Below are 21,712 nucleotides of genomic sequence, written 5' to 3' on the forward strand. Positions count from 1 at the left end.
TATCCCTCTGCAGCACTGACGGCCCCTTCCTAAATGAGCCAGTCTCCTGGCAACCAGGCACCAATCAACACGCAAGATCTCTCTCTGTAGTAACCACAGTGTGGGGCGTGACCAATCCCACACACAGCCAGGTAACACATGACTCACTACCCGGGGACATTGTTCTCGTCTTGTGTTGACTAATACATGCTTTATTTAGTGCGTTTTCTTGTTAATATTTAAACCTAAAGTCACCAGTATGTCTCAGAACGATACTTAAGGAATTTGTGTGGAGAATTCTTTGCTAATTTGATTCTTTGACAAACAGATCTTTTTTGTCTACCTCTTTTGGTTTAAAACATTTCCTCAGTGACACATTTCTAGTGAATTTCTAGACTGGAAGTCTAAAGGTCAATAGAAATTTAGCATACTATCAGATTTATTGACATTTATGAAGTATGATAACCTTGAGTAATTGTGTCACAATATTGACACAAATACTTAAAATAATGTATGTGTTACTTTGAATTTAAAACAACTTTCCAACAGCAGTTGTAAAGAGATGGGTGGCACTACTTTAGCTTTCACATGTCAAATGTCCATGTTTTTTATGACTGGAAATATCTGGATTGCAAAAAAACATGGAGAGTCAAGATGTGGAAGCTAAACTATTACTCTTATTAAAGGGGCGGTATTATGTAGAAATCAACTTTTTTTTAGCTTTACATCATGCTATAATATTATTCCCTCATCAAAAACATACCTGGAATGTTACTTAGATTCTTTAATGCATGTTTGGGAAATCCTTTAATCTCCATGGCAACCATTCAGTTGTGCAAAACTCCTGGTTGGACTTAGCTTTGCCTTTGAGGACGAAGCTCCTCCTTAGAGCTGCAGTTTCCAAGCTAATAAGTTTCTGCAACTCCCCCACTCAGCTCCTTCAGACTAGCCAGCAACAATTAGCAAACATCTGGTGGAACTGTGCATCTGCTGAGCTACATCTCAATGCAGCGCTGGTAAAAACTTTGTTTTAGGGTTAGTAGAGGAGCCATGTTGTGATGACTTCCTTCTTTTCTTCCTTTCTTGTATTTTTCCTTCCTGTATGGAGGACAGGATTTTACATTTTAAAAGGAAGATAAGGGACTGAGAACCCGAAAATATAAGTTTGGAAATTCTGACATTAAAATCATACAGGAACCCTGAATTTTATTCTTAATTTTACTCTGTAAGTAAATTAACTTTATTTACAGTTTATGTCAGGTTTACTTTTAAAGTTTAAGTCTAACCTCAGAGTGGACTCTCTCTTTGTGAACTTCTTGTCAATCACCTGCTTTTGAACTTTCTTTACCTCTTTGAAATCCACAACCTCAGATCTCCAGGGCCATAATGCACCCCTCCTCCATTTCACCTGCAGGTGTTTGGATCACCCATGGGCCCCGGCGAGAGTTCTGGTGGTCACATAATGCCAGTTGGCAGCCCAGGGATGGGAGGCAGCATGGGCTCCCAGTTCATGGGCCAGCAGTCGTACGGGGACGGCGTGTCTAAAGGCTACGGCCAGCCGGTCATGTACGGACGACCCAGCACCGCCTACAACCCGGCTTCAGCCTATGGAGGAAGGTAAGCTGCTTTCTTCAGGAAAACAAGAGGCTTCACTTCGTTGACTGAATATTAAGTGTCAGAAATAGTAAATATGACAGGGGAGCCGTGGCTCTTTCAGTGTTTTATAGGGATGTATGAAGGATGTTTGAAAACCTCGACTTCAGGCCGTTGTTTGAAGAGATTAATAAATCATCTGATGTTATCCGAAAGGTCTTATATTGGAACATTTAATGTAATTTTATTCATTTGATAATCATTAACAGTATGTAAAATCTGTGCTGTTGTACTAGTAACATCCAATATAAAGTTATTAAATTTATTTGCTAGTTATTACCATAGGCATGAAAACACTCTGAGTTTTTATGCCTATGTAGCTTTTTATACACCGCCTTACAAAAATATTTAAACTCTTTATGCCTTGTTGTCACTTTTTGTTCCAGTACAACTAGAATCTTTGATAAATTTGGGGAGATTTTATGTGACTCACAACCATAAAGTGGGGAATTATTTAGCTTTTTATTTTAAACATAAAATTCAGAAAGGTGCAGTACTCATGAAGATTTTTTTAAACAATGGATTTCTTCTCGCAACTTGACCTTTCTGCTGTATTCCTCAGTCTTTATTAAAGGGGCCTAAATATAAAGGCACGCCACACTTTTCAGATTTTATCTTATTTCTTTTTCTTTTTTGGAATTAAAAATCTATATTCTTCCATTTCACAATTATGCCCAAACTTTCTTTTGGTCCATTACATAAAATTTATTCAAATATATTGCAGTTTGTGGTTGTCACATGACAGAAATTATACAGTTTATAACCACTTCTTGTTTCCAAAGCTTTACCATAAAGGATCTATTGATACGTGTTCCTGTTTTGCATGTCTAAAAGCTTTAAGCTGCGTTTAACGGCATTTCTCTGTGAAGCTCAAAAAGACATAGACCTCCATCTCTTTGATTTTTTTTTTTTAAAACCGTGTTTCAGAATAACAGGCTTCTTTTAAAACGATTTCTTATAAGATTAGCTGCTGCCTTTTTGTCAACCTTTATTTTTAAACACATCTTTAATAGCAAGTTGCACTGCTTTGTTCCGTCGTCCCTGGAGGAGAACAACACAGAGCAGGCGTTAATATTGTCTGAAAGCTCTTTCATGGAGCTCCTCCGTGTTGTTGTCAGTTATCCTTTGATTTTTTTTTTCTTTCTTTGATCCTTCTCTACCCGACTGTCTTCTGAGTTCCAGTTTCTTCTCTCAGTGTTTTCATGACAAAATGGAGATTTTTACAGATGCAGGCAAATTTGTTGCAACCCCTCATAAAGATGGGCAAAACATCTTTGAAATATATATATATTTTTCTTACATTGCATTAGCATATTCTCAGACTGAATGTAAATTTGAGGACATTTGTTCTGTGGGGAAACAAATCACATGTCCAGTCTGGTTTCCCTGTAGTTTCCCAACAGTAGAGCCTTCTGGCTGAAGTGCTCTACTTTGCACTACTGTAAAATATCTCAGTGTTATCCAAAGTTGAATTATACTTAGTTTGATCTTTGACCTTTCCTTTGCGTACAGTCTCTCTACATCGTCCAGACCCAAACCAGCTCAAATTACGCCGAAAATCTCATTTTTTACCTTAGCATCCTGGTCAGCAGCCGTGTTTCCATCAACATTTTATATGCATTTTGAAGCATCACTTTAGAAACGGTTGATGGAAACAGAAAAATGTGACAGATTATCTGTGAAAAAATGTATCTCCTCCTGATTTACTAAAGCTATCTGAATAAATGCACAGCTCCGACCAAGAACAACTAGTTGTAGCCAGAAGGAGGGTCTTGCTGCTGTCAATCATCCTAATGTACTCGCTGCTCAATGTGCTAATGGCAGAGAAACAGCTTACCGTTACAAGAAAACTGCTTATCTGCCATCATTGGACAGACTCTGCTAGCTTTGGCATAGCAGAGAGAAAGTGGGTGTGAGAAGCACTAAATAGAGGGTGATTGACAGCGCTAAGACCCTCCTCCTGGGTTTGATTGGTTGTTTTAGTTAGCATTGGAAGAAGGTAGATTATTTTTGTACATTATCTGTCTCATACCATGGTGTCACAACATAGTGACAGTTTAAACAAATATGCAAAGGAAAAAAATGTGAAAAGTTACATACTGCAGCTTTAAAGGTGAGCAAACTGTGCAGCTGGGCTGTTGCATCTCTTTTACTTCATCCCTGAGATTAAGTGTGCTGATTTGAGCAGGTATTTGCAGCTGTAATGTTTTAATGCTGCATGTCATGAGCTGTTGTTCTGCTGCGGCGGGGTTCCACACCAACATATGCCAGCGTGGCCGCTGTCACCCACCGCCGTGACGACACCTCACACACTCATTGACTCGGCTGACTAAGACCGCGGCCCACTCATCTCTGCGACTTTCCCCTCTCGCCACAGTTACTCTGGCAACGGCGGAGGCGCGGGCCTGGGCGTCCGCGCTCCCTCCGACTTCACTCAGGCTGCAGCTGCCGCCGTCGCCGCCGCCACAGCCACTGCCACCGCCACGGCAACGGTCGCAGCAATACAGGAGAAACAGAACCAAGAGCTGAGCTACGGTCAGGTAAACGTCTCAGAAAAGAAAAAAAAACACACACACACACCCCTACTTCTTGGAACAATAAGTGTTTCTAAGAGCTCCACACACACACCCACACACACACACACACACACACACACAAACACAAGCCAGGATGTTGGTTGTGAAAGTTTCCAAACGTCTCGGTTCTGACTCTGCTCTTTAGTTGGAACATTTTAGCTGCAGGGCTGGAAATCAGAAGCTGTTTTTCTGCTTCATGCTCACATCAAGTCCAGGACACATGCTTCTGATTACCAGCAGAGACGTTGCATAATTAGATACTGGCTTGCCATTCAAACTTAAACACTATGTATGAGTCACTGTCAAAGCTGAACAGACCGAATCACCAGCGCTGTGAGCTGCAACTGCTGGAATGAAATGTAAGCAGAGTGCAGACATTTAAATGTATGTATTAGTTATTCAAAACACCCCCTCCACACGTCTCGGGAAGATTCACTCCGTGGATGGTGGAATCCACGTTCCAGCAGATTCTCTGCCAGATCTCTCCCTCTGGCTGAAAAAGCTGCTGAAAACACCGAACATCTGGCTGAGATGCAGAAAGAACTGAATCTGTGGTTGCAAGGCAATTCTGGTCCTAGAATTTCATGTTTGCTCTTTTTTTTTGTTTGTTTTGTCCATGTTTGCTGCTTCGGTATTTAGTTACAGATTCACTTACCAAATGAAAAGTTAGACCAATTCACAAATGTCAATATTAGTGTCTGCAATAGCAAGAGCTAGGACTGCTTTGGTGTCCAAAGTGCGGCCCAGGGCCCATTTGTGGCTCTCTGAACCATTTTGAGCGAGCCTTGATCACAATTCAAGAATAGCCTAAATTTGAAGTTTTCACTTATGCCACATCGTTCAAAAAGAGATTCAAGTAAAATCTTAAAATGGACAATGTAAGATGCAGCAGATAGCCTGTCACAATAAACAATAGATAAATTAATTTATGATGATTTATTCTTTTTTTATTTTGTCCTTTCTCTTTCTCTTTCTTCCAAAATCTGGATGACAAAAGTCTTCAGTCTGATGTTTTGCTCTCTTGAATTGAACAACAATTCTGTTTACAGAGACTTCAGAATGAATTTATTTGTTGTTGTTTTTTTTGTTTTTCTTATTTTGGCTATTTAAAATGTCTTCTAGTCCTGCGTCAAAGGTTCATAGAATTTAAAGTTCTATGAACCTTAAATTCTATGAACTTAAGGTTCTTAAGGAACTTACTTGAAAATGGTTTGAAAACAACAATTTTAACTTCTGGGACAATTTATTATCCAGCAAAATTTGTTACTGTGACCGTACTACCAACATGAAGTATTCATCCATGTTTTTGTTTTCAATTTAATATTATTTATTAGTAGAGGAGACCAAAAATATCCCGTGGTTTGTACTAAAATGCAGACTTTGACATGCCCGTTGCATAATCTTAGCATAATAAAGCAAAATTGGGCCACATCCTGTTTTTGTTGCTGAACAGACAAAAAAATCTAGAAAATCAAAAAAATTATGATATGTTTTGTAGCTATTTTTTTTTTATATGGCAAACCTGCAATACCCGTTTTTTGGTTTAAACTCTACAATAATTTATGCATTCCTCGTCTACTGAAATCCGATTTATTTGTTCATTTTGTTAAAATATTTATGAGTTGAGTTTATTGTTATTTAGCAGGTGAAAATAAAAAAATCATAGTGTTTTGCAATTATAAAAAAAAGGGGGAAAATATTTACAAATTTGTGACCCCTGGAGTGGTTTCAAGTTGATGATTGAACCTTACAGATAATGAAAACCCAACATTCAGTGTTTCAGAAAAAAATTTATATTTTGACTTTTAGATTTTGGGGTCACACCCCAACCAGCTAGTTAACTCAAAAGGCTAACTAAGGTGATTCACAGCACTAAGACCCTCCCCCTGGCTGTGATTGGTTGTTTCTGACCAAGCAGAGTATTTCTGCAGATGGCAGTAGGACGACAGGGAGAAGGCAGAGGAACTTGTTTTTTTTTTCACAGATGATCTGTCTCATGCTATCAGGACATAGTGACAGTTTAAACAAATGTATAAAAATATATTTTTATAAAAGTTACCCACTGCAGCTTTAAGTGCAAATTAACTCACACGCAGAGGTAAAGATAAATTATGAAATTATTCTTAGCTGTCTCAGGCACCTTTAAGTTACTGAGTAGGGAAGTTATTCAGTTAACTAAAGTCATTTTCCAGAACTCATGTAGGTTTTAAATGTGAATTCTAGTGATCATAAACTTAACCAGCTGAACTCTGCAGAAACCTTGCTTTTTCATCTCCTAGCAACCAGACAGCCCATGATTGCAGATGTCCCGATAACTGACTTTTTGTTGGTAGAAGTTATCAAAACATTTTCCTGACCTCCTTGTAACTTGGCGTCATTAGTTTATCAGTAACTTTCCCTCCCTGTTCTCTACAAGCCGACCAGGCTGCGGAAAAGAACCAGCAGGCTTTGTTTTTACGCCTCCTGTTTTATTTCCCTCTTCCCCCGGTCAGATGGGTGGAGCATCCCCTTACAGCAACCAGTTCCTGTCTCATTCTGGGCCCCGCGGGCCCCCGGGGATGAACCATGGCGGGATGGTCCCTTTGAGGCCTGGACTTCCACCTTCCACAGGTGGGCTGTATCCCTCTCACCCCGCGCAGGCCCAGAGGATGCCCCAGCACACCGGCTTCTCGGGCGGACAGCAGGGCCTCAAGCGACCTTTCCATTCAGAGGTCAGTGGAGGTTTGAACTTCACTTTTGAGTTTTTGAATTTTTTTTTTCAATCATTATAGACATTTAGGACTCCAACTGCGGCCGAACCTATGCGGTTCATTAACTGTCGTCAATTTTCCCAGGGGTTTCCGGGGCAACAGTACAACTCCGGAGGGATCTCTGGGTATTCCAACCAGCCTCTGCAGTACCCCAGTGGTCCGCAGCAGAGATGCGCGCCGTCACCCTCTTACCCGTCCAGTCGGATGCCTCACATGGGGCCGTACACATCTGGAACCCACAACCCAACACAGTTCCCTCCTGGTGCCAGCCAGCCCAATCCTCCACAGTTTTATAAGGTGATCAGATTTACTGTGGTTGACTAGTATGGGATTTTGTTTAAAGCTGAATACATTTGAAAACTTGTCAAACAAGTAAATCACAAAGCCTTCAATTCAAAATTCAGATCTCCTGCCTTTGATATTTCAAATTATATTATATTCAAAATTTAACCTGAATAAATGTTTGAGAATCGTTGAGGAATCCTGTGTGGATTTCTTCTCAGCGTTCCTGCTGAACTTCTTTGAGTAAAGATAGGTGAGGAATTATCTGAACATTGTGCTTCCTACCTGTGGCTTCCAGTCAGAGCCTTTCAATGGCCAGGGCAGTCTACCATCTGGAGCAGCAGGGGGCTACAACGCCTTTACACAGGCTGCAGTCAATGGGGTAAGTCCTTTAAGACTCCTTCAACTTGTTACAACAGTTATTGCCTTCTGTTAGACTCTAACCTAAATACATCTACAAGCGGAGCCAAGCATGGAAAACTTTCAATGTGGAAAAAAAAAATAAATTGAAGTTCTAACTTTGTTTTCATCTCTGTTTCTCAGCCAGGTCGAGGTGCAGTGATACCCGGGTACCCCAGCTCCCCGATGGGAGGGAACCCCACCCCGCCGATGACACCAGGGAGCTCCATACCCCCCTACCTCTCCCCAGGCCAGGACACCAAGCCACCCTACCTTCCGCTGGACTCCAAAGCCAACATCAGCACCCAGCAGCCCTCTACAGGTCGGTCAGGGTTACATGTTGCCACACTCTCTTTCAGCTTAGAATTAGAACAATACAACCTCAGATGATCAAGAAGCCATGAGATATTAAAGATGCAGCATGTAACTTATAAAAATATATTTTTTAACATATTTGTTAAATCTGTGAGACAGATCATCTAAAAAAAATGTAATGGAGGAGAAACAATCTAACAATACAAGACACTGTTTATCCACCATCATCTGTGGCCATGCTAACTAGCCTTAGCATTCATGGCAGGCTCTGCTGTGGGGGAGGAGCTGTTAACAAAGAGCAAGGGACAGGGTGTGAGCAGCTTGCATAAAAGCATGGTTGACAGCGCTAAGACCCTCCTCCTGGCTCTCATTGGTTGTTTCTGACACTGAGTGGTGTATTTCTACAGATGGCAGTGGGGCCAAATGGAGAAGGCAGAGGATTACTTTCCAGATTTCTTGTCTCATATTCTCCTGTCAAGACATAGTGACAATTTTAACAAATATGTAAACAAATATGTAAAAAGCATATATATCATCCCTGGAGGACTAAATAGAGCCAAAATGCTGTGTAAGGATTTTGTTGAAGCACCATCAGCTGCGGTGACTCCTGGTGGTCATATTTTGCGTGACATCATCAGTGTCTCACATTGTTATGAAAGAATTGTGTTCACAGTGTTCCCTAAGTACATTAAGATTTGCAGACATGCGACACTTTTTCAGGATTTAGATCAGTGTGTCAAGATCCAACTTCAGCAAAACAGGAGGAAACAGAGAGATGTTATCACATTCACCTCAAGAATACATAAAGAGGTCATGGTTGACTCAAAGACTGCAGGGTCCAAGTCCGATGCTTGGCCATAATGCTCCAAGATGCATTTGATTTCTTTTTAATCAGATTTTTCTCCAGCATATTGTGGCTTATGGCCAAACATCACATTTAATCTTTCTGTTCAATAAACATCAACCTAAGCCAACCATGTGTCAATGTTCTCCTGCTCTTGGGAGCCTTCTTAACTCCAGTCGAACAACAACTGTTCCGGTCGGTTGTTGTTCGACTGGAACCTCTTGCTTTCTTTTTTGAATTGCATCGTTGCAATCTTTAGTCTGTAACACCAACAGAGCCCGTGCAATTTAAGGTCCAATGGATGTTAGTATTTTCTCCAGGTAGAGCACTGTTTCATCTGTGGGGTGAACTTAATGTGACATCGACTGCTGGGAATTGTCTGAAATGTTTTCCACTTTAGGAATAACCTCCTGAAGCAGAATGACAGACTTTAAATTGTTGGGAAGCTGCTTTCCTTTCCTAGATTGATGGGCAACAACAGTTACTTCCTCTTTGTCACTGCATTGACACACAGTTGAATTCTTCATAGTATGAAACCACTTTCATGGAAGTTCTCATACAGTTGAAACGGTTTTTCTGTCTGAAGTTGAATGAGACTAAATTTTTCTTTTTGAGATCAGTTAGAATTACCAAAATTATTTCTATTTGCTAAATGCCATAATAATGAGAGAGAACATGCCAGAGATTGATTTATTAATGTCTTCAAAATAAATTACTAAAATAATTATTACTGTCTCTTTAAGCGATGAAGAGGTCGGATTTAACTTCAGGCAGTGCCTTTTTATCCACTGTATGCAAACTTCTGGTTTCAACTGTATTTGCTGCTGATCGTTAAGGCTGTGTTCACACTGCGGCTTGAAGTGACCCAATTCTGATTTATTTGTCCAATGGGATTTTTTTGCCGTGGCCGTTCACACTTCTAAATATATGCGACCTGTATGTGTTCTGCAGTGTGAACGGCCAAATGACCTGAAAGTGTCCCGGATGCGCAGTAGAGGGCACAATAACCGCGTTCTCAGTGTTCTGCCAACCGCCATAAAAAGAAGAAGTGCTCAGTGTTTGCGGAAGTAAACATGGATGCTAACGGTGGCGCCTAGCTTACACATTTGAAGTTGTTGTCCGACCGGAACCAGCATATTAACAACTTAATCCTCATTATAGTCCGTCATGGTTGTTGTTTTCTTCCTGCTTGCGCGTATCAGGTCGCAGAATAGTGACATTTGTCGGTACGAGTGACGTTCAGGTTGGATGAATGCGACCTGAACGTTAGGTCGCATTTGAATCGGATGCCTATCAGATACTCAAGTGGCCTGGGTCGCATTCGAAAAGAATCTGACCTGTGTTGTCCAGACTGTCATGAAAAGATCAGATACAGGTCGCATTACCTCAAAAAAATCGGAATTGGGTCACTTCAGGCTGCAGCGTGAACTCAGCCTTAGTTGATTAGTTTTATTGGTTGCATCTGTTTGCAGTTTGTTGATATAGAAGTTGTCTAAAGTTTGAACTTAGTTACTGATTCCAGCATTAAATTATGTTTGCCTTTGAAGGTAACCCTAGCGACGACCTGCGTCTGACCTTCCCCGTCCGAGACGGCGTGGTGTTGGAGCCGTTCCGATTGGAGCACAACCTGGCTGTCAGCAACCACGCGTTCCAGCTCCGAGACTCGGTCTACAAAACACTGGTGATGAGGTGAGAAGATATAAATAAAATAGTTCATATGAGATCTCCAGGGACGACAAAAAGAAAGACAGAGACTTGAGTCTGGTTCTCTTGATCAAAGAAATGATTGAAAGCTTTCGAGTTGGGTTTCCGTTTTCCACTGTGACTTTGCTGCTCTAGTGTGACACCTGGTGGTTGTTTCAGGTCATGTACAAGGGATGTCGGAGCGTCTACATCACTATTCAAATTCCATGTTTTTGTGATGCAAAAAAAGAAACTTTTATAAAAGTAATTTCAGAACTTTTTCCATGTATAATGTGACTATTATTCTGAAGAACTGAAAACTGAACTAACAAAGGTAAAAAAAGAAAAAGCTGCAATAATTCGGCTGCATACGTGTTGACATATTTAAGCGAACATTGAAACCACTTTTGATTTGGTTTACAACATTCTGGCTTCTTGAATTTACGCTTATCATTCTTCCTGCTTGCACATATACAGTATAGCTTTACAACTGAAACGAGTTGCTTTACAGATACTGAATCTGATGAGAGCTACATGACTGTAACTAGTTAAAGCCCAGATCCATCAGAAAACATCCTCCACTTCCCCATACGGCATTCATCTGTATGTGTTTGCATATACTTTATAGTATCGTGAATTTGATTAAATACACATAAAGTTAAGCTGTTTATCTAACACAGGAAACAGACCCAGATGCACAGGAAACCCCACCATGGGTCTGTTTGACCGCTGTGTTGTGTCTCTCCCTACAGACCAGATCTGGAGCTGCAGTTCAAATGTTACCACCATGAAGACAGGCAGATGAACACTAACTGGCCCGCCTCTGTGCAGGTAAGCAGCACCCTCAGCCTTTTTCACTGGATCTAGCTCTCAGATGGATTCATCTCATGTTCAAGGATCCAAACTGACCCACTGATGTAGACGTTTTGTATTGATCTCATATATTTGAGATAAGCTATTTGTCTATTTACTGTGATGATAAAGTATCATTTATGTGCCACAAAGAAGTCTTCAAAGTGGACTCCTTAGAATAAAACTTATTTTCTTATTCATCTACTCAGCTGATTGAGGCCAAGCTATCTCAGTGAAGTTGTGTTTGACCTTTAACTGTCTGATTAAATTAGCATGACTGAACTTGACTCAGTGGAAATGTTGGGACAGCGGTGCTGCAGCTCTTTATGACCGCCATGTTGCAGTGCAGCTGCCTTACAGGAAGAAAACATTGAGGCCGACATGTCTAATAACAGCTTTTGGTTCTGAAACTGCAAAAACACAGAAACCATTTAATAAAGAGCTCATTTACTTATTTTTGAATATTTTGTCTTCCTACAACTAATAAGCCTTTGGCAATAAGCAATAAATCAATTAATCACATCATAAATGAAAATGAGCTCCATTATCACAAAAGTCCTAACTGGCAGTCTTGCGTCTCTTACCTCTCTGAATCTAATGATAATTTTTTTTTTTACAGCAATGCTGTTTATGGAGACGTCATAATCCATTTCGTTAATGATTTCGGTTATGTTTGGGTTTTATTTCCATCTTTTTATTTATTTATTTTTTTAAAATTTTGAATAGTCAAAATGTTTTCCAGTTTCAGTGTTAGTTGTTCTTTATAAATTAAAGTTTATTGATCTTTGAGAGGACATACTTCCACTCTTATTTCACTATCTTTATATTACTTGAAAATAGTCTCAAAGCCACAATATTATGGTTTATGGCTATAATTCCTGGGACCATTTAAAACTGCTTCCTAAGAATGGTTCATTTGCTTGCAGCCTACTTAGCCCATTAATCTAATTTAAACTGATAACATCAGAAAAGTACAGTTTTAATCTCTTATTATACCCATTTCAAATCTGCAACAATCAATATTTGTACATGGATAATTAAAAGGATAAAATCAGCAATTTGCTCACTACCATAAATCTCGAAAAATATTAACAGCTCTTTGCCTATCTTATGCATATTTTATTCATTTGACATCAGAGCTAACGGCAGCAGACAGCCACTGGTAGGGACAGCTTCCGTTATCACTTACTGTACCAAAATACAGGTCAGCCAACATCAGTACAGCGGCTTTATTGTAAGTTTTTTTTATTTTATTTTGTTGTCACCTTTAAAATTGAACAGATACTTATTTTGTTATTCCATGACACTTTATTAATGACTGTCTCAGAGGAAACTGTTGCAACAGCAGCATGAAAAGAAAATGTCTCTTGACCCATTTTTGCAGAAAAGTGCATATTATTGCATGTAATGCAATAGTGGCATATAAATTCCCGAATTCCTATAAGCATGTAGAGATTAGTTTTATAGCTGATTTTCTATCAATACAGTATCGATGGTTGGATAATATAAAATCATGTGATGGTGATATGATTAATAAACATGGCAATTGGAATATCACCTTCTATAAAGTCACTTCCTTTTCTTTCATCTCTTCCAGCGCCTTTTCAGATTTTTAGTACATAGAGCAGTGTAATAAGCAGTGTTCAGGTTTTTGTAGCCATGCTGGTGCTTTATATTAGAAGCTGAGATGACGTCACTTATTAGCGAGTTGTTTTAACATCGATTTTCAAGATCTGGGATTTATGGTGTTTTTATGGTCTCAATATGTGCCTTTGTGAATATATATTGAAGATGTCTAATAAATTTATTCAACTTTTTATATTTTGGCCATCAGTTTCAGTACCAGCAGCCTGCCTGATTTTCTTTCTCATTTCTTCATGAGCTGAACATTTTAGCAGGTCCAACTACGTAAAGCTCAGTTTGTGGCAAAAAAAAAAAAAGTTATTGATGCATTTTTACGTTTGAATCCAAGGAGGTGAATTTGTGGAAGAGTGATGATGTTGGAGAAAAAGAAACGTGCCATCAGAGATTGTGACACTTTGAACCTTTAGCGCGTTGGGTATGTAACCATGGACACAGAGCCGTTTCAATTACAGGGGTCAGCAGTTTTGAGAATTTAAAAGCACCAGTGGTATCGGACAGTGGTCCTATATCAGCCAGAATCGAGTGTCGGATTACCTCAGTCTGCATTTGTATCCCACGCAGTCACATTGGTTAATAATAAATGAGTTTGTTCTCATACCTGTTGTTGTTGACTATTGTTCTCTTTATTTAGTAATATCAATTGATCAAGCCTGCTCTAACATTACACACTACAAAATAAGCAATAAAAGTGTGTATGATTCCTGCTGATATCTTATGAATATTGGTATCTGTCAATACTCAAAGCTCAGTTATCTGTATCACATCGTAAGTGTAAAAGTTACATTGGGACATGCTTAAAAAGCACCAGATTTGTACTGTTGATTGTTTTTTCTGAACTTTCTGTCCCAGGTCAGTGTTAATGCAACTCCTCTGTCCATCGAGAGAGGGGACAACAAGACTTCCCACAAGCCCCTGTACCTAAAGCAAGTGTGTCAACCGGGACGCAACACCGTGCAGATCACCGTGACGGCATGCTGCTGCGTAAGTCCAGATGCCTCACCCGTCCTGTCGCCGCAGCGACGCTCCACTAAATACATCACGGATCACAGTGATGCAGAATCCCACGGTGAATTTGTCCCCTCCTGTGTCTTTGTCCACAGTCTCACCTGTTTGTGCTGCAGTTGGTCCACCGGCCGTCGGTCAGGTCCGTCCTGCAGGGCCTGATGAAGAAGAGGCTGCTGCCAGCTGAGCACTGCATTACCAAGAGTGAGTAAACTTAAACTATGTTTGGTCTGCAACCTTTATAATCCAAGCAGCCATTTTGCCCTCAGTGCAGCTGAATAAAACTTTAGAGCCACAAATGTTATATGATTTAGTGACAGAAGACTGCGTCTACACTTTGATTAATACCTCCTGCAAAAAATCTGTTCTCATTTTTAAAGGACCATTATTTTTTTTCTTTTTACATTTTAAGAATAAAGAGAGACTCAACATTTTTACAATAAAGTGGATGGATTCATTTTCGTCTATGTGATGTTGATGTTTGTGGAGAATGCCATGAAAAATTCTTTATTCTGTTTCCTCTAAAGTTTATTTATATATACTTAATGTCTGTACAATGTGAGCTCTTAAAATTGAAGTAAATTTTTTTCCCTACAAAGTTTAAAAAAACAGTTTAAAAAAATTCAGTAGTTCTTTTAGAGTCGTTGTTTTGTGAAAATTAAAATGACTCCATCAAAAAGCTGAAGAATTGTTCAAACCTGCATTTGTTATCTTAAAAACATTCGTTCAGAGGTGTCCAAGGTGTGGCCCCGGGGCCATTAGTTGATTTTGTTCGGCCCCTGATCACAAGAATAGTACGAACAACCAGTGACCCCCAAAATTTTTGAAAATGTCTGTTTTTCTTTTAGTAAGCCCTTTTAATATTTTGGATCTTTAATAATATACATATTTCCTAAACTTTTTTTATTGTTGAGCAAATAAAACTAAAAAAGTTTGGACAGCTGCATTAGTTGGTTCTTTACCACTTTTTATCAAAGTTCTTACGAGCTATGGAGGAAGATCCAAAGAACAGACCGGTCCGACAGAGTTTGAACTATTCGGAGAAGACCAGATGTGCTTTTCAGTTTGACTGCAGTGAGCAGAGAAGAGGAGCGGCGTGGGACAATGAGGACGCCACCAGTGGAGCAGCTGTGGACTGTTTCCTAATGGGAGTTGCAGTCGTCCCAGTGAGACGTGTCCGGTCCCTGGTGGGCCGCCACAGAATCCACCTGATGTTGTTGAGGAACTCTGGAAACAGGAACAGGCTTTTGCCGTCTCTGCTCATCTCTCACAAGCATCCGGGACCATCTGTCTCACGTAACCATGGTGACACAATACCACAAGAAGAAAAAGTGTTACGGAAATTCCACAAATTCTTCGCATATCAAGATTTAATTGATTTTCTTTGTTTTTGCAACAATGTTTTCATTTCTGCACAATATTTTCATCTGATTCCGCACATCAGCGGTGGGCTTGTAAAAAATTACAGATTCAATTCTTTCTGTAGAATTGAAATAAGGTGAAGGAAGTTAGTGAGGGCTTTAATGGGATTTTTGGGATTTTTTAAAATGTATTTTATGTCTGTGTAGCTATTTTTGGTTTTTATGCAGCTTATAGTAGACCTATAGAAGACCTAATCTCTAATTAAGCATTTTTTTCCTGGAGTGTTCCCTCAGTAGCTAATTTTCTGACAGGAAAGAAACTCCATCTGTTTTCTTCTGTGTATCGCTCTTCATTCAGACAAGTAGTTCTAGTTTTCGTCAGGCAAAGAAAAAGTCAAATGGGTGTTTAGGGGCAGGGACTCAATTTTTGTTTCAACTTGGGTGCACCGATCCTAACTTTTTGGCCAATTTCCGATCTGTCCTCCCAAAACCGATTTGGCAGCTTCAGATTTCTCTTTAAAAATAATAAAAGAGATATGAAGGAAGAAGCCTTCAAAATGTTCCTTTCTGAGAAGGGAAACCAATTGAAGTTAGATGGAGCTTTTCTTGTCCTCAAAACACTTTTACTATACGAACCACATTTATAACAGTTTGTACATGTAGAAGCAGTCTCTGTACAACTCTGTGGAGTTTATCATCTGATATTATTGATTAATCAACGCTGGTTAAGGTCAGTCAAGCTATGAATCATCCGATTCCGGTCACCAGTGTGATCGCTCGTTGTCGTCGAGCGATCACACTGGTGGACTGTTTCCTGAGCAACAACGTAGTCAAATGTCATTGCCGCTGTGCTTTTGTTCCAGTAAAGCGAAACTTCAGTAGCGGCACCATCCCCGGGACGCCCGGTCTAAACGGAGAGGACGGAGTGGAGCAGACGGCAATCAAAGTCTCCCTCAAGTGTCCGATCACATTCAGACGAATCCAGCTGCCAGCCAGAGGCCACGACTGCAGGCACATACAGGTGAGGTCACACACCGTCCAGCATCACACACCATGACTACTTCAAATCACGACTTAACACGGAGCGGCCATGTTTTTTTTTCTTCTTCAAGTGTTTTGACCTGGAGTCTTATTTACAACTGAACTGTGAAAGAGGGACGTGGCGGTGTCCTGTGTGCAAGTACGTGCAGAGGCAACTTTTCTGTCAAAGCCACTTTTACCGACATGAAACTTAACCAACTAGCTGCTCCTCTCGTTTGCAGTAAAACAGCTTTGCTAGAAGGCCTGGAGGTCGACCAGTACATGCTGGGGATTCTGGTCTACATACAGAAGTAAGTTAAAAAAAAATATATATATAGCACATAATTGTGAACCACTTGTTTTAGAACAAAGTGAAACTTTTTAACCCACGTAAAAATTATGTGGAGTGAATAACAGACTGAGAACTGAAATGGTGAATAGGTGGAGCTGGAATTTAGAGGCTTTTCAAATTAAAAGTCTTAAGATTAACAAAATACTGAAACCTGAATCAGTGAGCATGTCTGTGATGATTCTGTAAATAAATCAATGTCAAATTGTTAAGCTGATCTCAAACACAGCAAGTCAACAGGGTCCTGAGGGTTTTGAGTTTAGAGCAGGGGTTTTCAAAGTGCGGCCCTGGGGGCCATTTGGGCCCTCTGACACCTTTTGTAATTTTTTGGGATGATTTTTTCCGTGCCGTGTTTATATCTTCTTAAATGGAAAATGTTAAGTTCAATAAAAAGAACTTCACAATAATTGGTGCCACAAACATCCAGTCATTTATTACCGTGTTCCACTAAATACAGCAACAATTTTTAGAAGAAAATTCTTATTTCCGTTGCTGAAAATAAACCAAAACCATTTTAAAGACCTACAAAACAGAAAATAAGTCCAAAATGTTAAAGGTTAACCAGGTAAACATTTGACTTAATGTTTACCTGTTGAAAACTAAGTCAAATGTAAAATATTACATGTTTAATTTATTGTGGTGCATGTAAATACGACAGGGCTGGCCCAAGGCAAAGCAAACTAAGCAGCCGCATAGGGCCCCAGGGCCACTAAGGGGCCCCCTCAGTGGAGCTCATTTATTTATTTTTTTTAGTAACGATTTCTATGTCATTATAATAACAAAAAACACACAATTTCATCATGAAATGATTTGTTTTTACAATAATATATATTTGATGATGTGTGTAGAAATTATTTATGGACAAAAAGAAAAAAAATTGCTCTTGGGGCCCCCTGGTGGCCACAGTAGGTACCACACGCTTCACTGGTAATTTGAGCTGCCGTGCAAAGGTCGCGTTAACGGAATATTTCCCGCATTTGACCGGTTATTTTTTTAAATGATGGAAAAATTTGAAGCCGTCGGTCATTTGACAGATTATAATTCACACCCTTGACTGGTGTGAATTATAGATTTTACTCAAAGAGTTCATCGCAAAGGCAACTAAAATCAATTTATAAAAAATTATTTCTCAATATCATTTCATGGACACTGAGCTAAATGCGTCTTTCTGACCGGGAGCTGACAGCGTGTTGAAGAGTTGGAGCACGTCTGGTTCAGAAGACCAAACCTTTGGTAGAAATGGCGCCACCTTGAACGGTTCAGTTCAACAGCTAAACATTTATGCTAGCATCTTAGTGTGAAGCTGAGTTTTAACTTGAAATTAGTTGATTCTCCTACTTGGCTCTGTATATTTTTGGCTTCAAAACTGTGTGTCTCATAACATTTGATAACAATAATTAAAACTTCTTGATGTTTGACATTGTCTAGCAAAATGTTTTTACATCAGCCTACATGGCTACTGCAATGTATCACTGTGCTGTTCTAAGCTGTAGTTGGTGATATGTTGTTTGCTGCTGATCATTTTGTGGCTAAAACAAACAATGTTTTTACATCAACTTCTAAGTTATATGAAACTTCTGTTAAAATCATTTGAAGGCTCAGAATCAACCCGGTACCGGTACCGGTCCATATTCTCAGGGACCTGGTGTAAATTACATTTTTACACCAAGTGAGTTACGCTTAAGAGAAATTAATTTAATCATAGAATGTCATGAATATGTGTGTATGTATTCCATCTTAAGTAGGGCTGCACTGATTGCAGTTTTCTGGCCAATCCCTGGTTACCGATCTTTAAAACTCCTGACCTGCCTATTTTGATTTTGGCCGATATCAATCTTTTTGTCTGAAATGTCGCTAAATATAGCAAAAAAGTCGCTGAGTTGGTTGGTAACAGTGGGGTGAATATTGTTAACTGTAAACGTTCAGACTTGACCTGGTGGGTCGGTCTGTCAGTCAAACCTCTCACTGTAGAGCAGAAAAGGACAGAGGCTGATTTATAAACCTTTGCTGACGAAGATCAGATTAGAAGATAAGATGGGCTTCACATGTAAGTATCAGCTGATTACCGATCCCCCGAAATGAAGGAAATCAGTGCCCAGAAATTAACTGGTCGATAAATCAGTTGGCCAATAAATGTATCTTATTATACATGAATATAATGTAAACAGCACTGCCAGAGATGCAATAAGTTTATAGCAGGTGTGTGAATGAGATAATGATCGAACTGCTGATTGCAGCCAGTCTACATTGTTAGCAGAACTATGGGGCCCCAAAAACACATTTCGCTTAGGGCCCCATGGAGGCTTGGGCCGGCCCTGAAATACGATGTTGTATTAGGGCCATTGTGGATAGAAAAAAGTTAAAAAACAGAAATTTTTAGATTAATCTCAGAAATTTACTAGAAAAAACTTGGAACTTTCAGAGTTTCAAAAGTTGAAAACTTTCGAGTTTCTTTTCTAGAAAAGTACCCATTTTTTTCTCCCTATCTACAGTGACTCTAATACACCATCATGAGTAAAAGACAAAAAATTCACAATAATCTTTTTGCGTTTTTAACCTGGAAGAAAGCTATTTTGGCCCCTCAATTCCTTTCAACTTGATTTTGGTCCTCAGCACAAACGAATGTTTATACACCACTGGTTAAGAGCTTTGTATCCTAATGTTGCGGTTCTGTTTCCCCTCTCTCAGTTCTGATTACGAGGAGATCACCATCGACCCAGTGTGCGGCTGGAGGCCCGTGCCGATCAAACCCGACCTCCACATAAAGGAGGAGCCCGACGGTCCGGTCCTAAAGCGCTGCCGCACTGTCAGTCCGAGTCACATGGTCCTGCCGAATGTGATGGAAATGATCGCGGCCCTGGGGCCCGCTTCGTCCCCATACCAGAGTCTGAGTGCAGGGGGCAGGAACACCCCTGACTACAGCCGGCCAGGTAGCTCGACGATTTTGGCCCCAGTGATTAAAATATTTAGAAACCCCTGACATACGGTATGCTGAACTGAAGTTGTGCCTGGTTTGTTTTGCTCTTGCAGGAAGCCAGGGATTCTCCGGACAAACAGGATTTACAGACTTCCCCAACACTCCTGGGACCCCAACACTCGGAGAGTACACCTCCTCCGGTCCGCCGCCCCCCCTCCCCTACCAGTCTGAGCAGGTTAGACATATTAAAGCCAAAGGCAGCCAGCTCTTTACACAAACCAATATCTACACCACATTGTTTAAAAACCTAATATCGAACACACAGAATCGGTTTCAGAAAACTTTTCATCCACATGAACCTGGGAGTTGCTTTAAACATGCCAAACCCACAGGGGGCAGTGTAGAGTAAAGCTAAAACCTGTCAGCCAATCAGATTGCTTCAAAACAACCACAATTTTCTGTTAGAAATTAAACATGGTGCCAGGAGGTCCATTTGTGTGGACAGATATTGAGGTTGAACTACTTTTAAATAACGCATTAGAATACACACTTGATAAAACACAAGGCGATGTTGATCAGAAAGTTAGACTGTAATGCATGGGACTCTGTCAGCTTTCCCATGTAGACACACAAACAGAAATACAGTTTTCTCAAATCTGAACTTTAGTCTGAGTTTTTATAAATTAATGTTTTTAGTGATATTAAACTGAGTTTTCTAGTGGATGGAAGGCTAAAACTCATAAAAATGAATTTGTTTTCCCAGATATCCACTTACATGTCTACTAGGCCTCAAATATCACATACATAATTGTAGGAGAAAACCTATAGAATGTATAGTTAATTGCAAAAAAAATATATTATAATTGCTTTCAGGCGGCCCACTCTGGAGGAATGGAGCACTCGCATGGCAGCATCCTCCAGCAGCACGTATCGGGGGTCCACAACAACCAGAGTCTTGGCGAGGCTAGCAGCCCGCTAGCACAGAGGAGCTCAGCCACACAGAACTCACGGCTGCAGGGTGAAGGCTCCTTCAGTCTGGGAGGCCCTGCAGGGGAGGGGGGCGATCACGCTCTGGATGTGAGTAACAGTCAGACAAGAACAAGGAAAAACAAACAGTGAGCAACTTGTTTGGGAAGGCTTTTAAGAAAAATACTGTGAAGAACAGTTCTTTGGTCAGATGAGATGACCTGTGAAACATGGCGGCAAGATGATGATCCAGGTTTGTTTTGCAGTAACAAAATCTTTCAGCTAATATGTTGTTTTCTAATTAATAACGAGGTACAACAGTCCATATTTTAGTAGCTTTTTTACCTCAAACAAACCAGAGACCTCCATTGAAAACATCATTTATTCCAGTCATTTCATGTAAAAAAGGGAAACTCATATTATATATACTGCATTATGAAACGCTAACTTTGAAAATGCTTAGCATGCTTAGCTTAATTTTAAAGCAGTTTCTAATCTACTGTTGTCCTGCATGCTTTCTGATCGAAGTCCTACTGCGGTCAATTAGTCAAAATTTAGCAACAGAGTTAGAAATACTGGCAGCAACAGAGTTAGCAATACTCAAGAGCTATAAAACTGAAACTCTTAGTGAAAAGTTATTTCCAAAGAATCACTTCCTGTACTGCAAGTGCACAAGTACGTGTGTAATGCCAAATTTGACTCTGGTGCAGTGATGTACTATGATTTTGTACATGTTTCATCATTGACATAAGTTGTACTTAGCACTTCAGCATTAGTTTCTACAAAACGCCATGCTTATGTAGCGCTTTAGTGTTAAGGTAACTAATATTTATGACCAGTGCTTTAGGGTTAGCGCGGCTTCCCACTGAATTCACATAGTATGTAAGTTTAATTTTTTTGATTTAAATAACTGAAATAAAGTTCTATATCTTATTGACAATACCTGACATCCTGGAGAGGCAGCTGGTAATTATAGACTGGAATCAGTTTGTGCAGTCGTGGTTATTAAAAATTATGAGTGATGCCTCCTGTTAAATTCACAATGTGGCCTTGAGTTTTACTTCAGCATTAAGGTATTTCTGTACATCTGGGCGTGAGGTATTTGAATGATTCAGGCTCG

At 39.9% G+C, this 21,712-nt stretch overlaps 1 protein-coding gene across 3 annotated transcripts in view; it reads left to right on the forward strand.

Annotated features, from left to right (window-relative positions):
• The window catches only part of zmiz2 (zinc finger, MIZ-type containing 2), a 39,503-nt gene that overhangs the window by 13,748 nt on the left and 4,043 nt on the right, over positions 1–21,712 (forward strand). For all 3 annotated transcript variants that reach the window (XM_032569809.1, XM_032569810.1, XM_032569811.1), the window contains exons 3-19: positions 14–131; positions 1,394–1,596; positions 4,010–4,172; positions 6,701–6,919; positions 7,043–7,255; positions 7,539–7,622; positions 7,784–7,961; positions 10,346–10,487; positions 11,234–11,312; positions 13,827–13,958; positions 14,078–14,183; positions 16,204–16,361; positions 16,453–16,520; positions 16,603–16,671; positions 19,398–19,639; positions 19,740–19,861; positions 20,500–20,703. In XM_032569809.1, coding sequence (XP_032425700.1) covers positions 14–131; positions 1,394–1,596; positions 4,010–4,172; positions 6,701–6,919; positions 7,043–7,255; positions 7,539–7,622; positions 7,784–7,961; positions 10,346–10,487; positions 11,234–11,312; positions 13,827–13,958; positions 14,078–14,183; positions 16,204–16,361; positions 16,453–16,520; positions 16,603–16,671; positions 19,398–19,639; positions 19,740–19,861; positions 20,500–20,703 — 2,500 coding nt within the window. The remainder of the gene's footprint in view (positions 1–13; positions 132–1,393; positions 1,597–4,009; positions 4,173–6,700; positions 6,920–7,042; positions 7,256–7,538; positions 7,623–7,783; positions 7,962–10,345; positions 10,488–11,233; positions 11,313–13,826; positions 13,959–14,077; positions 14,184–16,203; positions 16,362–16,452; positions 16,521–16,602; positions 16,672–19,397; positions 19,640–19,739; positions 19,862–20,499; positions 20,704–21,712) is intronic.

Source organism: Xiphophorus hellerii, chromosome 8, assembly GCF_003331165.1.
Source record: "Xiphophorus hellerii strain 12219 chromosome 8, Xiphophorus_hellerii-4.1, whole genome shotgun sequence".
NCBI lineage: Eukaryota > Metazoa > Chordata > Actinopteri > Cyprinodontiformes > Poeciliidae > Xiphophorus > Xiphophorus hellerii.